This window comes from Thalassophryne amazonica, chromosome 21 (genome assembly GCF_902500255.1).
Source record: "Thalassophryne amazonica chromosome 21, fThaAma1.1, whole genome shotgun sequence".
NCBI lineage: Eukaryota > Metazoa > Chordata > Actinopteri > Batrachoidiformes > Batrachoididae > Thalassophryne > Thalassophryne amazonica.
The window spans coordinates 39,915,392-39,940,121 of NC_047123.1; the positions used below are offsets into that span (position 1 = coordinate 39,915,392).

At 45.1% G+C, this 24,730-nt stretch overlaps 1 protein-coding gene across 1 annotated transcript in view; it reads right to left on the minus strand.

Moving 5' to 3' along the window:
- The window catches only part of LOC117502816, a 58,516-nt gene that overhangs the window by 24,191 nt on the left and 9,595 nt on the right, over nt 1–24,730 (minus strand). Inside the window, 21 exon segments of the mRNA XM_034161923.1 lie at nt 499–567; nt 1,056–1,306; nt 2,274–2,325; nt 2,404–2,497; nt 3,949–4,037; nt 4,897–5,034; nt 7,327–7,474; nt 7,711–7,882; nt 7,885–7,935; nt 12,442–13,330; nt 13,332–14,129; nt 14,132–14,166; nt 15,046–15,154; nt 16,145–16,303; nt 16,412–16,683; nt 16,686–17,495; nt 21,201–21,701; nt 22,007–22,084; nt 22,165–22,282; nt 22,406–22,464; nt 22,542–22,620. Coding sequence (XP_034017814.1) covers nt 499–567; nt 1,056–1,306; nt 2,274–2,325; nt 2,404–2,497; nt 3,949–4,037; nt 4,897–5,034; nt 7,327–7,474; nt 7,711–7,882; nt 7,885–7,935; nt 12,442–13,330; nt 13,332–14,129; nt 14,132–14,166; nt 15,046–15,154; nt 16,145–16,303; nt 16,412–16,683; nt 16,686–17,495; nt 21,201–21,701; nt 22,007–22,084; nt 22,165–22,282; nt 22,406–22,464; nt 22,542–22,620 — 4,971 coding nt within the window.

Here is a 24,730-nt window from a genome sequence, read left to right on the forward strand (position 1 = left end):
AAGTCAGTCATAGAGTCAAAGTCATCGATCACAGAGTCAAATTTAATGAGTCAACGTCATCGGTCACAGAGTCAAAGCCATCGATCACAGAGTCAAAGTCAATGGAACAGTCAAAGTCGTCTGTCACAGAGTCAAAGTCATCGGCCACAGAGTCAAAGTCATTGGCCACAGAGTCAAAGTCATCGGTCACAGAGCGAATGTCGTCAGTCACAGAGCCAAAGTCATCGGCTACAGAGTCAAAGTTGTCTGACACGAGTCAGTCACCAGTAACAGAGTCAAAGTCATCGGCCACAGAGTCAAAGTCATCAGCCACAGAGTCAAAGTCAATGGTAATAGAGTCAAATTCATCGGTCACAGAGCGAATGTCGTCAGTAACAGAGTCAAAGTCATCGGTCACAGAGTCAAAGTCGTCGGTCACAGAGTCAAAGTCATCTGTCACAGAGTCAAAGTCATCTGTCACAGTCAAAGTCGTCTGTCAGAGTCAAAATCGTCTGTCACAGAGTCACAGTCATCGGTCACAGAGTCAAAGTCATCGGTCATAGAGTCAAAGTCAATGGTAACAGTCGGCTACAGAGTCAAAGTTGTCTGACACAGAGTCAGTCACCAGTAACAGAGTCAAAGTCATCGGCTACAGAGTCAAAGTCGTCTGACACAGAGTCACAGTCACCAGTCACAGAGTCACAGTCATCGGTCACAGAGTCAAGTCATCGATCACAGAGTCAATTTAATGAGTCAACATCATCGGTCACAGAGTCAAAGTCATCAGTCACAGAGTCAAAGACAATGGCCACAGAGTCAATTTAATGAGTCAACATCATCGGTCACAGAGTCAAAGTCATCAGTCACAGAGTCAAAGACAATGGCCACAGAGTGAAAGTCATCGGCCACAGAGCGAAAGTCATTGCTACAGAGTCAAAGTCAATGGTACAGAGTCAAAGTCATCGGTCACAGAGTCGAAGTTGTGACACAGAGTCAGTCACCAGTAACAGAGTCAAAGTCATCGGTCACAGAGTCAAAGTCATGTCACAGAGTCAAAGTCGTCGGCACAGAGTCACAGACGTGCTGTAGGCAATGTGGATGCACAGGAGCCGTCCAACGCTATGGGCTTGTTCAGGCCGTGGAATGGGCCCCATTGGCGCCACGCGATGATCGCTTGCTGCTTTCGTTGGCGTTGCATGTTGAGGGGGGCTGTGTGATTTGACTGTGGCTTTCCTCTCCCGTGTTGACACCAGAGTTTGGCTGAGAGGTAACGAGCTGGATGCTGCAGCCTGAAGACCTCCGCCGGGTTCCACAATTGTGTTGATAACTGCAGCAACAAGAACACAATGATCCAGCAACAACAACCACACAACGATCCGACAACAACAACCACCTCACAACGACCCAACAACCAGCACACAACGATCCAGCAACAACAACCACACAGCAATCCGGCAACAACAACCACACAACGATCCGACAACAACCACACAGGGATCCACCAACAATCCAACAATAACCACACAACAATCCTGCAACAATTACACAGCGATCTGACAACAACCACACAGCAATCCGACAACAACCACACAGCGATCCGGCAACAACAACCACACAACGATCCGGCAACAATAACCACACAACGATCCGGCAACAATAACCACACAACGATCCGGCAACAATAACCACACAACGATCTGGCAACAATAACCACACAGCGATCCGGCAACAAAAACCACACAGCGATCTGACAAAAACCACACAACAATCCAACAACCACCCACAACAATCCAACAACCACCACACAACAATCCAACAACCACACAACGATCCACCACAACCACACAACAATCCGGCAACAACCACACAACAATCCGGCAACAACCACACAGTAATCCACCAACAACCACACAACAATCCGACAATAACCACACAGGGATCCAACAACCACACAACAATCCAACAACAACCACACAACAATCCGGCAACAATTACACAGTGGTCCAGCAACAACCACACAACAATTCAACAACAACCACACAGCGATCTAGCACCCGTGAGCAGACAAACGTTGGCCAACAGACCAACTAGTTGTTCAAGTTCAACTAGTTGTTCGGAAGTGTAAAGAGTGTTAGAGACACATAACTGAGATCACATTGCAGAGATTCATTTTTTTTATTTTTGTGGAAGAAGCCTGATGTTTTTTTGTGAAGTGATGAAAAATGAAAACATGCTAAAGCCCTGACACTGCTGGCGGAAGGATTTAACTGCTAAAGGCTGAAAAGTGTCTTTACCTTCCAGCTGTTTCTGGACTCTCCTTAGTTCCTTCAAGATGGAGGAAATTTCCTGTGAGATGAAGACAGGAGCTGTGAGTGTTCACATCCTCAGAGTCACTCAGAATCATCAATAATGGCGCACACAAACCTTGTTCGAGGTTTTCAGTATGGGAACTTCATTTTCAGCGTTGATCTTTGCCTCGATTTCCTCCCACACTTCAGCCTTGTTGTGGAACAGAACCCTGTCAACAGGAAGAACTAAGTACCATGAAAGCAGACCACATTTACTCACTGATGCCAAGCAGGAATCATGTGGACCAGAACCTGCCAGAGATGTCAACATGAACCCAAACATTATTAGACCTCCATCGAGAAAGCTCCATTTTCACCTTCAGCCCTGAAATCAGTGCTTCTCAAACTGGTCCTCAAGGACCAGCAGACAGCTCAGTCAGGTGTCTGTTAGTACTCGATGGGCTGCACTACATGGACTACAAAGGGGTGGAGCCAGAACATTTGATCATAACGTGAGCTGAATTCTAACATCAGTCACAGAAAGGACACTGAACCTCTGTCTCATGACGCAGGCGGGTTTTAAAGCCAGTAACATCGTGACTTGTGGCGTTTCTGCAGCTAATGCTGCCAGAACTGTTGGGTTCCTGCCCAGATGGGCTTCTACTGACATTCTGTCAGGTCAGGTGACGTCAGGCAGTACACGCTGTTGCCACATCTACCATACTACAAAAACATTTTGGGTCCTGGATGGCAACCACCCAGGCAGACAACAGGTTTGTACACACTTCTCCGAAGTAACCATCTGCTGCAGTCAGGTAAAATATGGTGTGTCCTCAAGCAGGGGAACTTGATGATGTTCAGAGAAACCCACCACATGGAGTAAATGTGGTGTCTTATCATCCTCCTCATCTGAGTCTCACTAAAGCCCCTTTCACAACGGGCCAACGTAGAGTTTCGTAATGTGGCGTACTGACTATGCTGAGCTTAGGGGTCTGCAAAATGGACGCAAAAATGAAACCTGTTTAATTTTTTTTGCAGACATTCGGCACTGGACGCAGCGCTCTATACAAGTCTACGCAACACTGCACTACTGCACATCAAGCTTCCGCAAATGTACACTACCCTACGCCAGTCCGGTGAAAAATCCTTTCAGATTTTTTAATCAGTACATACCTGCACTGCTAGAATTTATTCATCCCGCTGAACTTTGCTGGCAGGGAAGCTTCAAAACCACAGAAGATGTGGGGCCAAGCTTCCCTCTGGGCGCAACATACGCAGCCATTCCTGCGTAGATACGGCAGCACAATGCAACGCTACGCAGGCCCAGTGGGAAAGGGGCTTAAATAACCATCAAGTCATTCCAGCAGGACCCAGAGATCTCTGGATGTTATGTGGAGCATGAAGCACAAACAGGCGAGTAGATGAAAATCTGGTCTTTTTTTTTGGTTTAATGTTTGCATTAAAAATTAATGATACTCCATCAGTCCAGCAGATGGCAGCGTTGCACACTGTTGGTATCTGTGCTAACTTTGGAGCAGATTTATTCAAACTGAAGTCGACGTTTGACAAAAGTCAGAATCCACTTTGTGACTGTGTGTCTGAATACAAAAAGAAAACCCATTAAAACCTAACGTGGAGCAGTGACTCTGACGGGTTTGATTTGCTTCACGAGCGTCATTACTTCATTTTGCCGGCGAGCTGCTCGGTGTTTTCTCGGATGGCCTGTGACAGCTGTGACACCGGATTCAACATCAGGTTGTCCAGAATCACCTGAAAGACAAAAGCCAACATGCTAAACACAAAGTCCAAGTGCAGCAATTGGTTCTGATCCAGATTCCTTTCACACTGCACGTCACACTCATGTCCACTCCGAACAAGGCCATCATTTCCCCTCTCGACCCAAACAACCAGTCTGTTTAAAACCCGGTTCAACTAAACTGGTTCAAAAAAACTTTAAACCATTTCAAAGTGGATTCACATCAAGTTTCTTTTCTCTTTTATGTTATATTTAATAAATTTTTGGAATCATTTTCTTTTAATCTTTTTCTTTGTTTGTTCATGGGGCCGTATCAGAGACAGATCATTTCACACATTTTGGGGAATCTAGACATTTTTGGGATAATTTGAAGTGACCAAATAAAAAAACTGAAACATATCAAATTGTCAAAATTCGGAGGCTGCGGTCATCCAAGAAGGATTTCCATCAAAGTTCCAATCTGAGTTCGAGTCCCACTTCTGGCAAAAAGCAGCTGATAGTCACATCTTCTTTGGTTCCATCATGAAGCTGTAGAACTGCAGATGCAACAGACAAAAGTTGGACTGTGAGGAGTTTCTCCAGTCACAGGCCCGGGTTCGTGGTGGCTTCCCTCACTGTTTGTGCTCCTGAATGACTGACTGAAATGTTTCATCCTACTACTGGTCTAAAGTAAACTGGCCGGAAAGTAAAAATAACCCTTATAATTATTTTGTCTAGTTACTTAGTGGAGAGTGGAAGGACGGTGTGTAAAAATGTCTGGAGTTCCTAAATGGTTCATGTGATGGTTCTGAATTAAAGCTGAGTTCTGGATTCTTTGATTTTAACTCAAACAGCTGCAGTGTAAATGTGGCCTCAGTGTTATCGGGCAGTGACCTCTTCACGGTTCCATGGCCGATGGAGCTTAGAACCGGCTTCTGGCTCGTTCATGTTTGCATCCAAATCCCAGACAACAGCAGAACCTGGTGGAACCTTCTGGTAGTTTAAACTGGCCTCGGGGATACGCTGGACCAGCTGGAAAGAGAATAAAGGAAGTCTGGTTCTGTTGCTCCAACAACACAATAAGGGTCATCAAACGAGTGAAACCAGTGTGCCATGAACTCATGCACCAAATCAGCATGCAGCTGCAGCCCCGCCGGGCCCGAGGAGCCCGCACCCGAAGAGCCTCACGCCACACCAACGGGCCGCTCGCCCGACGGGCCGCTCGCCAGACGGGCCGCTCGCCAGACGGGCCTGACAAGGTGCAGCATGAGCAGTGAATTCTAGTGCTGTTGGATCCTGTGTGAGGAGGTGCATGCAGCATCTCCATGAACTGTCTATAAACCAGTAAAAGCAGTTTGTTAATGGTGCAGAAAAGTGGAAGATTATTAATGCAGAAGATGTGAGAAACATCCGATATCCAAAGATTCATTTAAAGATTCATTTAAGGTAAGACTGAAATCAGTTGGATCGGGTCTTGGAGCATGTTCTGGTGCTGCATGTTACTGCATCCACCTCAGAAAAGACATCAGGTTTCTGCATGTCCTTGACCTCAAGCAGTCACTTGGGTCCTCAGCAGTGACACACCTGCATGTTGGATCATGTTCACCAAAACACCCCAAATTGAACACGGTGCCGACCCGCTCCCTCACACTCAAAGAACTGCCCAGTATCCCAGTCTCCCTGGTAAATGGACTGCATTTATATTGCGCTTTTTCATCTGCATCAGACGATCAAAGCGCTTTACAGTAATGCCTCACATTCACCCTGATGTCAGGCTGCTGCCATACAAGGCACTCTTTACACACCGGGAGCAACTAGGGGATTAAGGACCTTGGCCAAGGGCCCTACTGATTTTCCGATCAGGGTGGGATTTGAACTGAGGATCCTCTGGTCTCAAGCCCCACACCTTAACCATGAGACCATCACCTTCCTGATGAACTGTTCATTTGACACAAAGTCATTCCAGTGGGACCCTGTAATCCACTTCATACTGGTGTTTCTCAGTCTGCGGTTAATGGCCTGCAGCCTGTCTTTTAACTAACACCCCCAGACGTGAGCACATCACCCCATCCTCCACTCTCTGCGCTGGCTTCCCATCTGCTGCCAAACTGAGTTTAAAATCTTAATATTTATTTTTAAAGCTCTGCACCGTCCTGTGAGGGAGTTGTTGGTGCTACGTGACCAAAGCAGCGTTCTGACGTCATCCAGGCTCCGTCTGTTGGAGGTCCCCAGATCAAACCTGAAACACTGGGCTAATTGGTCTTTCCCAGGAACAAGCTCCACCCTGATTTACGCATCATCACTGATCTGGGTGTTTTTAAAACTAAAGACATTTCTTTTTAAAATGTCATTTAACACAGTCATGCTGTGACATTTTAATCTGGTTTTGTGGACACATTTTTTATTATCCTTGATTTTATTTTGTCATTATATATTGTTCTTGGGTTGTCTGTTTTCAGTTTTACTGGAAGCACTTTGGTCACCTTCTGGGCTGCGTATAGAGCCAGACAATAAAAGCTGATCGACTGATTGATTGAATAAATAATCACTGGTGAGACACTAGTCACTGCAGATGCAACAGCAGTAGACAAGAAATAACACGTGATAAATGTATGAAATATTTTAGAATGCATGTGTGAGTGAGTAGTGGGAGGGTGTAAAGGTGTTTCTCAATCTCTGAATTGAGTTTCTGCCGGAGGGGAGTAACTGAAGTGGTGGCAACATCATGTGTGATTTTTTGCGGCCCCGCCCTGACAGTACATGTCTCCAGTCTGACCAACATTTTACCACGTTAAAGGAGCACTGATGGGGCCCCTGAGGACCCATACGGTCCTCCAAACCCACCTTGCTGACCCGTTTGGATTTTGTGTGGTTAATAATCTTCCACTAACTTTTCAAATGATGGGGAGGTCAGTGATGGGAGGGGCAGGATGTGTCAGAGTGAGTGAAAGGTTATGGGGAGGAGTCAGACTCAGACACCGGAGATGTGTAATGGTGTGTGTGTGTGTGTGTATAGAGGAGAGAAATGTCAGTCATGAATGAGCTCCCATTGGGCTCTGACAGCATGCCACACTCCAAGACTCATGGGATATGTAGTTCAGTCAAATGTCACATTTTCCATCTTTTCTCAAAGCCCCAGCAAACCAATGCTCCAATCCAAGACAAAATTAAAGTAGCAGCTGCTTTTTTCAGCTCGGCTCAGAAAAACATATTAACCCAGAATGAGGTAAGAGGGCGGACCGGCTTGCCATGAAGCCCAGGTTCAATCTGAGATGTGTCATGATGGCAGTGACACGGAAGGAGCCCTTCACACATTCACCCCACCTCCTCCCTGACGGTGGAGGCCGCGTGTGGCAGTGAGCTGTGCACGGTCGTGGCACACATGCCAGAGTTGGGCGATTCCGCATCGCCGGCCACATCATGGATCTCCTTGGCCAGGATGGCTAAATCTTTGGCCAAGTCATGACTGAGCCTGCAGGAGAAACACAAAGAAGACGGTGGTTCAGGTTTTACTCAAAGTCAAAACGATCCACCGTTCTGAGGTGGATCAAAGTCACTGAAGTCCCACATCAACACCAGCAAATACCAAGTCAAGTCCAATGGAACACGTTACCAAGCATCAGAAACTTGATGTGTGTCAGGTCTGTATTTGGAGTCAAGTGACCTTTAAGCACCATGTGATTATTTCAGTGATTTGAGGTTAGTTACTTTGCAATCTCTGCGCTATGCATGGACCAGTTCTGGTACGGATCCGCCTCGTTCTGGTCCTCATCCTCCTCGGCTTCCAGGGATACTGACTTTGAGCGAGTGACTGTCCCTTTGGGGCCGTGAGGTATGTGGGCAGAGTCAGAAGGGTGGGTGGGGCATTTGGTGGTCTGGTATCTTCCTCCGAGGACGAGGAGAGATCCGAGTCTTTCTGCCGGCAATGGGAACCTGAGAGGACGAAGATTATCTTTAATAAAATGAATGAAGAGATCAGAACGCAGTGGCCGGATCAACAAGCAACAGAACGACAACTAGAAACGTGACCATTTGCTAATTTTCTGTTGCACTGAAGATAATCTGGTTAAAACTGGTTTAAACCAGATATTTTATTTTTCACTGGTTTCAAATCTTTGGAAACCAACAACAAAAATCATCTTAAACTGGTTAAAAACTGTTTAACTTACAGTGGGGCCAAAAAGTATTTAGTCAGTCCCTGATTGTGCAAGTTCTCCAACTTAGAAAGATGAGAGAGGTCTGTAATTTTCATCATAGGTACACTTCAACTCAGAGATAAAATGAGAAAAAAAATCCAGGAAATCACATTGTAGGATTTTTAAAGAATTTATTTGTAAATTATGGTGGAAAATAAGTATTTGTCAATAACAAACAAGCAAGATTTCTGGCTCTCACAGACCTGTAACTTCTTTAAGAAGCTCTTCTGTCCTCCACCTGTTACCTGTATTAATGGCACCTGTTGGAACTCGTTATCTGTATTAAAGACACCTGTCCACAGCCTCAAACAGTCAGACTCCAAACTCAACCACGGCCAAGACTAAGAGCTGTCGAAGGACACCAGGAAGAACATTGCAGATGTGCACCAGGCTGGGAAGAGTGAATCTACAATAGTCAAGCAGGTTTGTTTGAATAAATCATCTGTGGGAGCAACTGTAAGAAAATGGAAGACATACAAGACCATTGATAATCTCCCTCAATCTGGGGCTCCATGCAACATGCCATCCCATGGATAAAAATGATCATGAGAACAGTGAACAAAATCCCAGAACTACACGGAGGGACCTGATGAATGACCTGCAGACAGCTGGGACCAAAGTAACAAAAGGCTGCACACTACGTAGAGAGGGACTCAAATCCTGCAGTGCCAGGCGTGTCCCCCTGCTTAAGCCAGTACATGTCCAGGCCCGTCTGAAGTTTGCCAGAGATCATATGGATGACAGACTGCATGTATCACTGGAGATGCTTAGGGACTCCTTCTCTGATTACCAACATGCAGTAAAGTAAAGTGGAAATATCTTTCCAACATAATTTCTACCAGCTGCAACCGTCCCCGTGCATTATTCAATACAATTCAATCAGTCGTAAATCCTACAGATAAAAATTTCAATAATGCAACCACATCAACTTGTGAAGACTTTCTTCAATTTTTCGTTGACAAAGTGGCATCTGTCAGACAAAGTATAAAACCAAACCACCATATCTCATACTTTGCCAAGCTCACCTCCCTCTGTTGTCTCCAGTTCCAGTGTTCTCAAAGAGTTTGTGCCAGTGTCGCTCTCTCAGCCTTTCTGAGGTTGTGCAGAAGTTGAGACCTACCACCTGTCCCCTGGACATAATTCCACCAAAGATGCTGAAACAAATTTTTGACACAGTAGGACCAAGGCTTCTTTTATTTTTCAACAACTGTTTAAGATCCGGGACTGTTCCGGCTGTTTTCAAACAGGCTGTGGTCAGACCGCTGCTTAAAAAACCAAACCTTGATCCAGTAGTACTGTCAAACTTCAGACCAGTGTCCCACTTGGCTTTTCTCTCCAAATTCTAGAGAAGCTTGTTTTTAATCAATTGCTGTCTTTTCTGGACCAGAATCAGAATTTTTGATAAATTTCAGTCAGGTTTTCATACACGCCACAGTACTGAGTCTGCACTGTTGAGAGTCGAAAATGACATCCTGTTGTCCCTGGACTCAGAGACCTGTACTGTTGGTAATGCTTGATCTCACTGCAGCATTCGATACAGTGGACCACTCCATCCTCCTGAACCGTCTAGCCCACCAGGTGGGCTTTCAGGGACCCGCGCTGCAGTGGTTCAGGTCCTATTTAACAGACAGGTACTTCTCTGTTTCCATCAATGGCCACTCCTCTTCTACAGCCCAACTGTCTTCTGGTGTCCCGCAAGGCTCCATTTTGGGCCCAGTTCTGTTCTCTCTTTACATGCTGCCTCTGGGTTCAATCATCTCTAGCCATAATGTGTCTTTTCATATGTATGCCGATGATCTTCAAATCTATCTACCAGTCTCACCAGATTCTCCAGATGCATCTCAGACCATCAACACCTGTATGGATGACATCAAGCACTGGCTCACACAGAATTTCCTGAGTCTAAATGAATCCAAAACGGAATTCTGTCTTTTTGGCACCACAAGCCCACTTGCCGTTGTCTCAAACGGTCACTCACTTTCTCACCATAACACCGTAATCAGAAACTTGGGAGTTCATTGGACACTGACCTAAATCTCCATAAATAAATTGACTCTGTTGTTAAGACAAGCTTCTTTCAGCTCCGCATTCTCACAAAAGTGAAACCCTTCCTCAGTTGTTGTGACCTGGAGAAAGCAATCCACGCATCATCAGCTCACGCTTGGACTACTGCAATGCTCTGTACATTGGACTCAGTCAAACATCCTTACACAGATTACAGCTGGTGCAGAATGCTGCTGCCCGGCTCCTCACAAATTCTCGTAAACATCACCATATCACACCTGTTCTGCGCTCTCTCCACTGGTTGCCAGTGCAATACAGGATCCAATACAAACTTCTCCTGTTCGTTTTCTGCTCCATCCACAGCCTCGCACCTGCATATCTATGTGAGATTCTGACTCTTCACCAGCCCAGCAGATTTCTATGATCTGCACAGCTCTACTTGTTGGAGCAGCCCAGGTCTCAAAGCAAACAATGGGGTGATCGTGCTTTCGCAGTAGTAGGTCCTAAACTTTGGAACTCGCTGCCCCTCGACTTGCGTGCCATCTCGGATCTGCCCCTTTTTAAAACAAAACTCAAAACGTATTTGTTTAGATGTGCTTTTGATACTTAGTCTTGTTTAGACTTGGGAATAAAATGTATCTGTGTTCTTCTTTTTAACTATATTTTAAATACGATTTTTATATGTACAGCGCTTTGGTCAACTTAGGTTGTTGTAAAGCGCTTAACAAATAAAATTTGACTGATTGATTGATTGATTGATATGGATGATCCAGAAGAGGACTGGGAGAATATCATGTGGTCAGACGAAACCAAATAGACGTTTTTGGTAAAAACTCAACTCGTCATGTTGGAGGAAGACGAATGCTGAGTTGCATTCCAAGAACACCATATCTACTGTGAAGAATGGGGGTGGAAACATCAGGCTTTGAGGCTGTTTTTTCTGCAAAGGAGACAGGACGGACTGATCTGTGTTAAGGGAGGAATAAACGTGGCCATGTATCGTGAGATTTTAAGCCAAAACCTCCTTCCATCAGTGAGAGCATTGAAGATGCAACGTGGCTGGGTCTTCCAGCATGACAATGATCCCAAACACACCGCTCAGGCAACGAAAGAGTGACCCTGTAAAAAGCATTTCAAGGTCCTGGAGTGGCCGAGCCAGTCTCCAGACCTCAACCCATAGAAAGTTTGTTGAGGAGGTTGAAAGTCCATGTTGCCAGCGACAGCCCCAAAACATCACTGCTCTAGAGGAGATCTGCATGGAGGAATGGGCCAAAATACCAGCTACAGTGTGTGCAAACCTGATGAAGACTTACAGGAAATGTTTGACCTCTGTCATTACCAACAAAGATTATGTTACAAGTACTGAGATGAATTTTTGTTATTGACCAAATACTTATTTTCCACCATAATTACAAATAAATACTTTAAAAATCCTACAATGTGATTTTCTGGATTTTTTTTTTCTCATTTTTGTCTCTCATAGTTGAAGTGTACCTATGTTGAAAATTACAGACCTCTCTCATCTTTCTAAGTTGGAGAACTTGCACATTCAGGGACTGACTAAATACTTTTTTGCCCCACTATACAGTGACAAAGTCGACATGGTTTTAAGAGCCTTTTATATAAAGGTTTAAAAAAGATGAAGTAGCTTTAATATGATTAAACGATAAGCAGTTTTCAGATGGTTCTGGGGGATTCAAGACTGGTTTTAAATTAATATGGTCTTACTTTGGATTATTTCAAAGAGCTTTTAACCAACACACAACTAGTTTAAAAGAACATCCATTTGACATACACGGGTTTAACATCTTTGAGTTGTTTCAATCAAACTAAAGCCGCAGTGACTAAGCAATGAATTAAAAAAAAAAGCTAATGTCTTTGGCGAATGTTTTGGTCACTCTAAAAATTGTGCAATGACGCCCTGCTAATGTTTACACGGAAAGACCAGGAGCTAATTTCAGCCACTCAAAGATGCTTAAATTTATCAGCTAACATGAGCGTTTGAATATGTGTGACGTCACAAAACAACAGCCAAGTTAGCACGTGGCGAGTAAGCGTGAATGCTAATCATTCTTCATATCGAACAGTTTCTCAGACTCCTTGTGAGGAAACTCTGGAGAATCGTGCAAAAGTGAAGAAGTGACACAAAATCATCTGGAGGGTTTTACTTCAGCTTCACTCTGATGGTGATCACAGAAATAAATAAACCTTAAAAGAAATACATTTAGCCAGAACTCACCTGAGCCTCGGTACTTGGCACCAATTGAACGGGTGCGGCTCAGCGTTTGCTTTCCTGAAGCCCTGCCCCCTTTGTTTGATGTTTGCCACGTGTCACCGACAGATGTCTTCCTTGTAGTAGAGACAGATTCAGAGGTGCAATTGGAGACACTTGAACGTCCCATGGAGGAAGTCTCTGCATCACTGGGGGCTGTGAAGGATCCAGTCCTCTTTCTGGGCATGGCCAGGATGTCCAACCTAGACAGCTTTTTGCCCTCAGTGGACACTTTGGGCAGCACAGTGGCATGCTCTGAATTCTGGGAGCCTTTGTCAGTCTCAGCACCTTCATTATCTGAGGCCTCTCCCAGGCGCGCGCGACGAAGCATGGATGCACGGGTTGGACGTGGTGCAGATAGGCTGTTGGATCGAGTCAGAACTTGGAGAGCTGCTGTTTTTGTCTTCTTTCCCTCATCGTCCTTCTGAAGAGGAGCAGTGAGCTTCTTTGTGCGGCTCGACGGTCGAAAGGTCTCGTGGTCAGATGATGTAGCTTCAGTCCAGTGTGGCCTGGAGCCCTGCTGACCCTCTGACAGATCCAGAGATCCCCGGTTGCCAGAACTGCGGCGCATCTGAAAATGCCTTGTTGCGTCTACTTTGCCTGACACATCTGCAACCACGTGGTTTCTGCGTTTCTCAGAAAGCCGCTCACGGGCAGTGAGTTGCCGTCCTTTTTCTTTGATGGACGTGCTGGAGGAGGACTTCTCCTTCTGCAGACTGCTGACTGTGGGATGCTTTTTTGAAGAGGCACTGACAGCAGCATTTTTACTGCTCACCTGACTCACCGTGCTCGCCGTGTCGACATCTGAATCTCCAGAAAGAGAGTCATTGTTTTGGCTTGGAGGGCCTCCTTTTTTTTGAGCTGCGACTAACTGAAGGGAGAGTGGTGTCGAGAGAACACAGTGGTCCCTCCACTTCCTGAAGGTAGGACTGTGTGTCCTCGATATTCTCTCTTCTCTTGTCCAGGTCACTGATCAATGGGTGACTGGAGATGTGGGGAAGCTTCTTCCTCTGGACAGTGTCATCGGGTTGATCTTTGGTAAAACTTTCCTGTCGTACAAACGATGTCATGCTGCTGTCTTTAGCTGAGACAAAATCCTTGACCTGTGTTTGTAAGTTTGGAGCAGAACTGTTGGGTTTGACACCCGTCCTCCGGGGTTCATGGCCAGTCAAGTGTTGGATCAATACATTGGTGGGGTGAATTTTTGGTGGTGGGGTGTAGGTCATCTCAGACTGCATCATGCTCTTACCCTCTTCAGCTTTGCTTGAGAGGTCTTCAGAACCAATATAAAAGGAAGTGGAATTGATGGTGGGAGAATCATTGTCCTGACCTTTAAACTGAGAAACAGCGATGACTGAAGCCATGACTCCAGTCTTCCCCTGGCTCTTCCTTGTCCTGTCCAAAAGAGTTCCATCATCTGAACGGCTGGCGTCACTTAAGCTATCTGGGTCCACATCATCCTGAACAGACAGGCACTGGGTAGAGTCCAGTGGGCAAAGAGAACCGGATGTTATCTTCTGAGGTTTCTGGCTTTGGTAAGTCTCCTGGCGAATTAGAATGTTGGGGGTGCTGCTGTCCATCTTTTCAGGGGGCACCTGGGGCAGCAGCCTCCTTGTCCTGGAGCTGTGGGTGAACTCTGATTCAGAATTGTCATAGCGTAACTTCCCATCGACCGGGTCACCAGGTGCAAATCTGAAAAAATTCTAGGGTTAGAATTACGATACTGTAATAAAGGACACTAAAGTCGTGTTATTCCTACATTATTCACCGAAAAGACATTCTGCAATACGAGGTCATTCAATATCTGCTGGGAATGCATTGTCTCTCTGAGCGAGTCAAGAACTTCTGCTACCCTTAAAAACTCTTAAAATGTTCATGTATCAGAGAGACTAGTCAGGTTTGAGGGATAGATGAATGTAGCAATGTACAGAGACCAGGATGTCTCTGTACATTGCTGCATGAAAACCTGCTCCAGAGTGCTCTTGACCTCAGACTGGGGTGACGGTTCATCTTTCAGCAGGACAATGACCCTAAGCACACAGCCAAGATATCAAAGGAGTGGCTTCAGGACAACTCTGTGAATGTCCTTGAGTGGCCCAGCCAGAGCCCAGACCTGAATCTGACTGAACATCTCTGGAGAGATCTGAAAATGTCTGTGCACCGACGCTCCCCATCCAACCTGATGGAGCTTGAGAGGTACTGCAAAGAGGAATGGACCAAACTGTCCAAAGATAGGTGCACCAAGCTTGTGGCATCATATTCAAGAAGACTTGAGGCTGGAGATGCTGCCAATCATGCATCAACAAAAGCTGTGAATACTTACGTACATGTGATTTCTTAGTTTGTTTTTTGTTTTGTTTTTAATAAATTTGCAAAAAATTAACAAAAATAAAACATTTCATGTTGTCATTATGGGGTGTGGTGAAAAAATGAATTTACCCCATTTTGGAATAAGGCAGTAACATAAAATGTGGAAAAGTGAGGCACTGAGAATACTTTCTGGATGCACTATAAAACAATGACAATTTTTGAAAAAAGTGTTCTGTTCCAAACTATGAACTTCTGAATAACCTTTGAGAAACTCTCCTTGAGGAGGAGTAGAACCAGGATCCACATAGCTGTCTGCTAAACTGGCCCAACGGGAGACCCACTTTGGTCCTTCCAGAACCGACCCAGGAACCTAAACACAAGACCAAATGGTAAAGAACCAAAAACTGAAAAAAGTTTCAAAATAAGGAACAGGAGAATTCTGGGAAACAGATGATGACATTTATACATTTAAACTAGATCAGGTTTCTACGACAGTCACAAATGTCCTTAAAATGTATTTATCAGAATAAAGTAATACATTTACAAGGAACCTTTAACATATGAAAAATGCAATGCAATGCTGAGTATCGTCTTCTTTATAATTTGCAGTTGTTTAATTGGTATCCCAGTGCAAAGAATATCATTGATATCTATACATTAAATCAATTCATTATACATGTATTGTTATTTACATTAATTATTCAGATCCTACTGTTTTATGTACAGTTGGTACATGTTCATTCAAGCCCCTCTATTCTGTCAGGTGATAATTTCACAAAGACCACAATGTAAATAATCATTTATGTTTTATTGTGTTATAAGTGTTTCTTTGACACATTCACCTTTGTACGCTTACACTGATGTTGCAGAATAAACTCAATCAGTCATAAACAATATTTAATTTACGTTTTAATGGCGTCTGCAGGAGGGCGTGCGTGTGCACGTACATGAGCTTTTGACAAGAGTGGAAGTTAGCGTCTGTACAGACAGACAGACACACAGTCTTTGCAACACCCGAAGGCCATATTTGATGACCTCGGGTAATAAAATAAAAAATTTTTATGAGGGCAAACGTCATTCTACAAGTTTTCAGAGGGTTAAAACAAAAACACTGCATTCACTTATTACTATTAATTATTATTTATAAAATGCTGTCTTTTAAACAAGAATTCTGCTTAAATCAGCAGAACATCTGTGAAGACACTCGGAACTGTGGGACTTTGAAGATGTTGAACATGAAATATCAAACGCATGAAAATGTAAAAGGTGATTTAATTTGGCAGAATACGACCCCGGCGTCTGTCATTTTCAGCCGTGGGTCTGCTACTCTGTGGCAGTGAAGGAGTGTGGTGATTTTTACCTGGACGGGGTCCGTTGGAGGCCCAACAACAGTCGGGATGAGGGCGTGTGGCGGCTCCACGGAGCTTTCATCATGGGCTTTTTCATCCTGGTTGATGACAGGCCGATAAACGGCGGCGTTCACACCGCTGTACTCCAGAGAGTCCAGAACACCAAACACCTGTCACAGCACAAGTCAGGCATGAAGAAGAAGGCCGTGCGAACAGACAAGGACCAGAGCTTTCATTCAGTCACAGCATCATCTGAAGCCTTCTAATCAGTCAGTCACCTGGTCAATCATGTTCCGTGCCTCCTCCACCTCTTTGTCTTGGAACTCTGTGTCAATGGTGTAGGTTCCAGCATCACTCAGACTGTCGTCCTCCTCGTTCCTTGGCATCCTCTGGGAACCTTTGGGGTCTCCTCCACATACGGCCAAAGGCAGGACGACAGTCTGGGGTCCAGAGGAGTGCATGGGACCACCACAGGTTCCATGAGAAGTTGTCAATACTGATGTGGGGATGACTTTGGGGGACTTTGAGATTGCTGGAAGCTGCATAGGGAGGAAGGGGAGGAGCGCGAAGAGGGTGCTGAAGGTTCTTTGTAGGAGGAGATTTGTGCTTGAGGAGGTGACACCATCACTGGTGGTGCAGACATTGGTGGAGGAGATGATTTGTTCCTCACTGGGGACGAGTCTGACAGACACTGATCCTTCAGGAATTCTGCAGCAAACTCTTGGGCAAGTTTTGACTTCTTCCCAACACTGCCGAAGGGCTTGATGATGATACCTGAGGGTGAACAAGAAGAGGAGCCAGCCTCCCCCTCCGTCTTCTCCCTCTTCAGGGAGCTGGACCTTTGGTGACCACTGTGGCCCTGACCCTTCAGAGGGACTATCACCTGCTGAGTCGGAGGGATGTGGCCATGCATGGATGCCGGCCTCTCCCCACCTTTTCGTCGCTCTATCTTGGCCTTGAGGGTGCAGTAGGGGTCGGCGTGGGCAGGGTTGTGCGTGAAGGACTGTGAACGCTTCTTACGTGGGTTGTCATCAAAGAACTCAATGATGAAAGCTTGCTGGGTGATGTGCTCTGGTGGCCCCTGCTTGCTTGTTTCTGCAGGGGGTAACTGAGCCCCAGGTGGACTCTGGCAGACAGGCCATTCAGGAGCAACAGGCGAGGGCGGGGCTGGTCTCGGTGGAGAGTACAGCAGCGGTTCCAGAAGCTTCTGTGGAGCAGCTGGTGGCTGGCAGTAGATGGAGTGATCCCCCTCTGGGGCTGACTCGGGCTCCTCTGAGCGGGCGGCGTGGCAGGGTTCGCTCCCACTGCCTTTGAGTGCTGGTTCCTCGGAGTCACTCTGAGTTCCGTCTTCATGATGATGGCCTAGCAACAAGGACAAAATTATGGTTGAACACTGGATGAGAAGTCAGTGAAAATGGTGCCAGTATGAACACACCACTTCTGAACCTTCTTTAATCACCTACAGCTTCATTCTGAGCAGAGTTCTGAGTAATAAAGTCACCTCAGGAGGTTCTCCACAGTTTCCTTAAAACAACCTCAGACAAGTAAATTATGACAAAAAGAACACTGAACCCTTTGGTTTGTTCGACAGCACTCACTGCAGTGACCAACACGCTCACAGTGAGAAAGACCAAGGAGCTCAGAGCAGGTCTGAGGATGTGGACTTTAGATTCACACAAGTCAGGAAGATCTGATGGAGTCATCTGGAAACAACTGCTGATTCTAGCACCACTTCAAAGGAATGGACACAAAGGTACAGAGACATATGGAGACGTACTGAGAGGTGGATAGTAGAGAAGCTTGAATCTTCAACTGGACTGGGCTGCTCTGGTAGAGTTCTCTACCACAGCAAGGAGGAAGGTTCTGCGATTTGAAGCGAAACGTCCTCGCGTCAAGCAACCCAGTCCAGTCGAAGATTCGAGCTTCTCTACTATGGAAACCACCTGGACAACTGAGAGCCTACACAGAAACACTGAGAGATGGAGACACTGCTGCGCGTGTGTGTGAGTATGTATGAGCGTGCACACACACACACACACACACACACACACACACACACACACACACACACACACACACACACACACACACACACACACACACAGTCAGGCAAATTCTTATTTGATCCACTGTCTGTTTTCCCACCTACAAAGAATGCTGAGGTCTGTCATTTTTTCGTAAGAACACTTCAACTGTGAGAGACATAATCTAAAAAAAAAAAAAAAATCACATTGTATGATTTTTAAATCATTAATTTGCATTTTATTGCATGAAATAAGTATTTGAACACCTACCAACCAGTAAGAATTCTGTCTCTCACAGACCTGTTAATTTTTCTTTAAGAAGCCCTCTTATTCTGCACTCTTTACCTGTATTGATTGCACCTGTTTGAACTTGTTACCTGTATAAAAGACACCTGTTCACACACTCAATCAATCACACTCCAACCTGTCCACCATAGCCAAGACCAAAGAGCTGTCTGAGGACACCAGGGACCTGCACAAGGCTGAGATGGACTACAGGACAACAGGCAAGCAGCTTGGTAGAAGACAACAACTGTTATGATTATTTATTAGAAAGTGGAAGAAACACAAGATGACTGTCAATCTCCCTCGGTCTGGGATTCCATGCAAGATCTCACTTTGTGGGGTAACAACAGTGGTGGGCGCAGCTAACCAAAAAGTTAGCTTCGATAACCGCTAATCCATTAACTGAAAAGTTAACTTTCATAACACTAAACCGATAAACCACTAAAAAATGTAGCGGAAGCTACAGCTAACCAATAACTGATAACTTTCAGTATTGTCTCCAGTACTCTCTTGGCTACTGACAGGCCAGTTTTGAGTTTAAACACCACCAGCGCTTCTGATTAGAATCAAAGGCGATCACAAATCCAACACAACCAACGAGTCAGCGCTTCAGTCTTTGTGTGCCCTACCCACTGCTGTAAGGAAGCGCCATTGCCATTTACAGGACACATTGGTTCAGCCGTGAGGCCAAAATCCTAAAAATGAATGCAGGTTTGACTTATGGTTTGATTTATTAACCAAATTAATCCGGACAGTTTAACTACATTAATGTCATGTCTGTCATTTCTACAAAGCGAAAATATAACACATATCTTTTAATTTTAAAATTATGTACTAATTCTTAAGTTTTGAACATTAACACACACAGATATGATGTCAAACTTCATTACTGGTAAACTGAGCCTCAATTTCAATTCAATTTATTCATTTTATATAGAGCAAACAACAAATGAAAAAATGACATATTTTACAAATATACATTTATTGTAAAAAAAACAACACACACATTAAGTTTTGTGCTGGTTAAATGAATCAACTAATCGGTAACTGCAGGCTCAGTTTACCCATAATGCAGTTTGGCATCTGTGTGTGTTAATGTTTAAAACTTCAGAATTAGTGCATTATTTTCAAATTAAAAGATATGTGTTATATTTACACTTTGTACAAATGACAGAGTTGACATTATTGTAGTTAAACTATCCGTATGAATTTGGTTTATAAATCTAAACCATGAGTCAATCCTGCTTTCCTTTTCAGGACTTTGGCCTCAAGGTTGGACTGCTGTATGCTGTAAAGGGTAATGACTTTTGTTTTTTTGTAGCAGCCTGGCAGTCTGCTGGGGTAGAGTTGAGCTCAGCTCCTCTCAGCTACCTCACTGCTGCAAAATACATAGCAGACAGGAGCCAACAGGGTTTAAAAGGGGTTTTCGCTGTTACTAACTATGTAAAAAACACAAAAAACAAAAACGTAAGCGGTCTAAAAGTTATCGGAACTAAATTTATCGGAAGCTAATTGGTCTGCTGATGGTTTTTAAGTTAGCTGAAAAGCTAATCTGCTAACAAAAAAGTTAGCTTCGATAATTAGCAGTTAGTGGATTAGCAGAACTGTGCCCACCACTGTGTAAGGATGATTCTGAGAAAGCTCAGAACTACACAGGAGGACCTGGTCAATGACCTGAAGAGAGCCGGGACCACAGTCACAAAGATTACATTAGTAACACATGATGCTGTCATGGTTTAAAATCCTGCAGGCCAGCAAGGTCCCCCTGCTCAAGCCAGCACATGTCCAGGCCCGTTTGAAGTTCACCAGTGAATGATCCAGAGGAGGCATGGGAGAAGGTCATGTGATCAGATGAGACCAGAATAGAGCTTTTTGGAATCAACTCCACTTATGTTTAGAGGATGAGAACAACCCCAAGAAAACCATCCCAACCGTGAAGCATGGGGGTGGAAACATCATACTCTGGGGGTGGTCTTCTGCAAAGGGGACAGGACGACTGCTCCGTATTGAAGGGAGGATGGATGGGGTCATGTATGGTGAGATTTTGGCAAACAACCTCCTTCCCTCAGTAAGAGCATTGAAGATGGGTCATGGCTGGGTCTTCCAGCATGACAATGACCCCGACCACAGCCAGGGCAACTAAGGAGGGGCTCCATAAGAAGCATTTCAAGGTCCTGGAGTGGCCTGGCCAGTCTCCAGACCTGAACTCAATAGAAAATCTTTGGAGAGAGCTGAAACTCCAAACCTGAAAGATCTAGAGAAGATCTGTATGGAGGAGTGGACCAAAATCCCTGCTGCAGTCTGCAAACTTGGTGCAAAAGTACAGGAACCATCTGACCTCTGGAACTGCAAACAAAGGTTTCTGTACCAAATATTAAGGTCTGTTTTTCTATTGGATCAAATACTTATTTCATGCAATAAAATGCAAAACAGGAAATCAAAAATCATACAATGTTTTTTTTTGTTTGTTTTTAGATTCAGTCTCTCACAGTTGAAGTGAATCTACGATAAAAATGACAGACCTCTACATTCTTTGTAGGTAGGAAAACCCCGAAAATCAACAGTGGATCAAATACTTATGTGTGTGTATGTGTGTGACTGATTTAATTGCTGGCTGCAGCCTTGTGATTGGTTCATCCTGTGCGTGACTTATCATGACGCAACAACAAATAAAATTATTAATCAATACTAATCAATATGTCTGATCCAAAAAGGTCATATGTCTGAAGATGTATTGATCCCATAAGAAGAATCTGACCTTTGAGGGTCTTGATGTTCACGGCAAGGTCACTCTTTGTGCTGTAAACATCTGCACACGTCGGCCGCCGCCTCATCATACTGACATCACTGTGCACCAGCCAATCAGCTACCTTGGTTTCAGGTGACATCACGTCTGAGGGCGCAGTGGCCGTCTTGGTGGTCGGAACCTGCTGCTTCCGCTGGCGTGTTGTAAACTTGGTTACATGATCCTTGATCTTGATCTTTCCCGGCATGCAGTCATCAAACTCGATAGTGAAAGAGGCGTGGCTCTGGACCACAGGTGGGGTCGGAGTTGGAGGAGACTGCGGAGTAGGAGGCATGTCTGTATCCTTGGTGGGAATCTCGTGGATCTCACTGGCTGGTGTTTTGGGGTGCTGGAAGTCCTTGGTGGGAATCTCAAAGTAGCTGGGCTCACGGTGGTATGATGGGTATCCGGTCTTTGGCTGGTCGGACAGAGACCCAGACAGGTCCGGGTCCACAGGAGGGTCTTTCTGCACGTCTGACCCCAGAAGAAACGTTAATAAGCACCACTTTCCCACACAACAGCAAACAGCATGCTTGAAAATTTATTTGGAAACACTCAACATGAAAGGGAAGTGTTCAAAAAAATTACGAAACCAATCACTGGGTCTGAGAGCAGAACCTGTTCAGAGAGGTCAAAGGTCATTGAAGTCAAACTCAAAAATATCTGCAGCGACTGTTTGTGAGAAAATCTAACAATTAAAGCAAATTTTAAAGAAGTGAAATTCAATCTGAAAAAGAGTCCAACTTTAACCAGATTTAACTGCTAATCAAAGCATTTACCTGCAAGATCAACGGAATCCTCCTCCCCCCACCAGGACGGCTGACCGTACAGCGGCGTGGGACGACACACAGGTGCCTCTGTCTCACACACAAACACACACACTATGAGCAGCACAGCAGTACTTTCCAGCAGCCGTAATCTGATTACTGTGGATTACCATGTGTCAGAGTTTTAGTGCACTCCGGTTTGTCCACTCGGGTCCGCTCCTCTAGCTCCGCCCTCTTCCCCTCTGATGCTTTTAGGCCCATCTGCAGCTGGCTGGTGTACTTCTCATGCTAAAACCATAGGGGGCGATAATTACACACTGTGCCTTGCTGACCCACTGATCCTTGGTGTTGACTGTAATTAAACTATAACCGTGACTACAGCGCCACCACCTGGTTGTGGGCTGCACTGACCTTGAGTGCCTCCTCTGGTACTTTGTGTTGGCTCTTCTCCAAAACATAGATGTGAGAATGTGACATCCGGGTTAAGAAAAACCACAAACACATCGCCGACACACAGCAAGCGTTAGTGGCTCACAGGTAAGGATATCATACCCAAAGCGGACAACGTCCGAGAGTTTGAGTGTGACGTACGTCTGGTCCGGAATCCTCACATCGTTCACAAACGTCTGCAGGAGAAACAACAACCCTGTAACACGAAGAAGCTACTCCAGCTCCTCTCATGTCAAGTCATGAGTCAGAGTCAAGGTCGTTGGTCACAGAGTCAAAGTCATTAGCCACAGAGTCAAAGTAAATGGTAACAGAGTCAAAGTCGTCTGTCACAGAGTCAAAGCCATCGATCACAGAGTCAAAGTCAATGGTAACAGAGTCAAAGTCATTGGTCAGAGTCAAAGTCGTCTGTCACAGAGTCAAAGTCATCGGTCACAGAGTCAAAGTAATCAGTCACAGAGTCAAAGTAATCAGTCACAGAGTCAAAGTCATCGGTCACAGAGTCAAAGTCATCGGTCACAGAGCGAAAGTTGTCAGTCACACAGCCAAAGTCGTCGTCTGACAGAGTCAAAGTCAATGGTAACAGAGTCAAAGTCGTCTGTCAGAGTCAAAGTCCCCAGTCACAGAGTCACAGTCATCGGTCACAGAGTCAAAGTCATCGATCACAGAGTCAAATTTAATGAGTCAATGTCATCGATCACAGAGTCAAAGTCAATGGTAACAGTCAAAGTCGTCTGTCACAGAGTCAAAGTCATCAGTCACAGAGTCAAAGACAATGGTAACAGAGTCAAAGTCATCGGTCACAGAGCGAAAGTCGTCAGTCACAGAGCCAAAGTCATCGGCTGCAGAGTCAAAGTCGTCTGACACAGAGTCACAGTCACCAGTCACAAAGTCACAGTCATCGATCACAGAGTCAAAGTCATCGATCACAGAGTCAAATTTAATGAGTCAACGTCATCGGTCACAGAGTCAAAGCCATCGATCACGGAGTCAAAGTCAATGGTAACAGTCAAAGTCGTCTGTCGCAGAGTCAAAGTCATTGGCCACAGAGTCAAAGTCATTGGCCACAGAGTCAAAGTTGTCGGTCACAGAGTGAAAGTCGTCGGTCACAGAGTGAAAGTCATCAGCCACATAGTGAAAGTCATTGGCCACAGAGTCAAAATCATCAGTCATAGAGTCAAAGTCATCAATCACAGAGTCACATTTAATGAGTCAAAGCCATCGATCACAGACTTAAAGTCAATGGTAACAGTCAAAGTTGTCGGTCACAGAGTGAAAGTCATCAGCCACAAAGTGAAAGTCATCGGCCACAGAGTCAAAGTCATCAGTCATAGAGTCAAAGTCATCGATCACAGAGTCAAATTTAATGAGTCAAAGCCATCGTCACAGAGTCAAAGCCATCGGTCACAGAGTCAAAGTCAATGGTAACAGAGTCAGAGTCAAAGTCATCAGTCACAGAGTCAAAGTCATTGGCCACAGAGTCAAAGTTGTCGGTCACAGAGTGAAAGCCATCGGCCACAGAGTCAAAGTCATCGATCAGAGTCAAATTTAATGAGTCAACGTCATCGGTCACAGAGTCAAAGCCATCGATCACAGAGTCAAAGTCAATGGTAACAGTCAAAATCGTCTGTCACAGAGTCAAAGTCACTGGCCACAGAGTCAAAGTTGTCGGTCACAGAGTCAAAGTCGTCGGCCACAGAGTCAAAGTCATCGGCCACAGAGTCAAAGTCATTGGCTACAGAGTCAAAGTCAATGGTAACAGAGTCAAAGTCATCGGTCACAGAGCGAACGTCCTCAGCCACAGAGCCAAAGTCATCGGCTACAGAGTCAAAGTTGTCTGACACAGAGTCAGTCACCAGTAACAGAGTCAAAGTCATCGGTCAGAGTCAAATTTAATGAGTCAACGTCATCGGTCACAGAGTTAAAGCCATCAATCACAGAGTCAAAGTCAATGGTAACAGAGTCAAAGTCGTCTGTCACAGAGTCAAAGTCGTCAGTCACAGAGCCAAAGTCATCAGCTACAGAGTCACAGACACCAGTCACAGAGTCACAGTCACCAGTCAGAGTCAAATTTCAAAGCCAGTGAAAGAGTCAAAGCCATCGATCAGAGTCAAATTTAATGAGTCAATGTCATCGGTCACAGAGTCAAAGCCATCGATCACAGATTCAAAGTCAATGGTAACAGAGTCAAAGTCATCGGTCAGAGTCAATGTCGTCGGTCACAGAGTCAAAGTCATCGGTCACAGAATCAAAGTCATCAGTCAGAGCCAAAGTCATCAGCTACAGAGT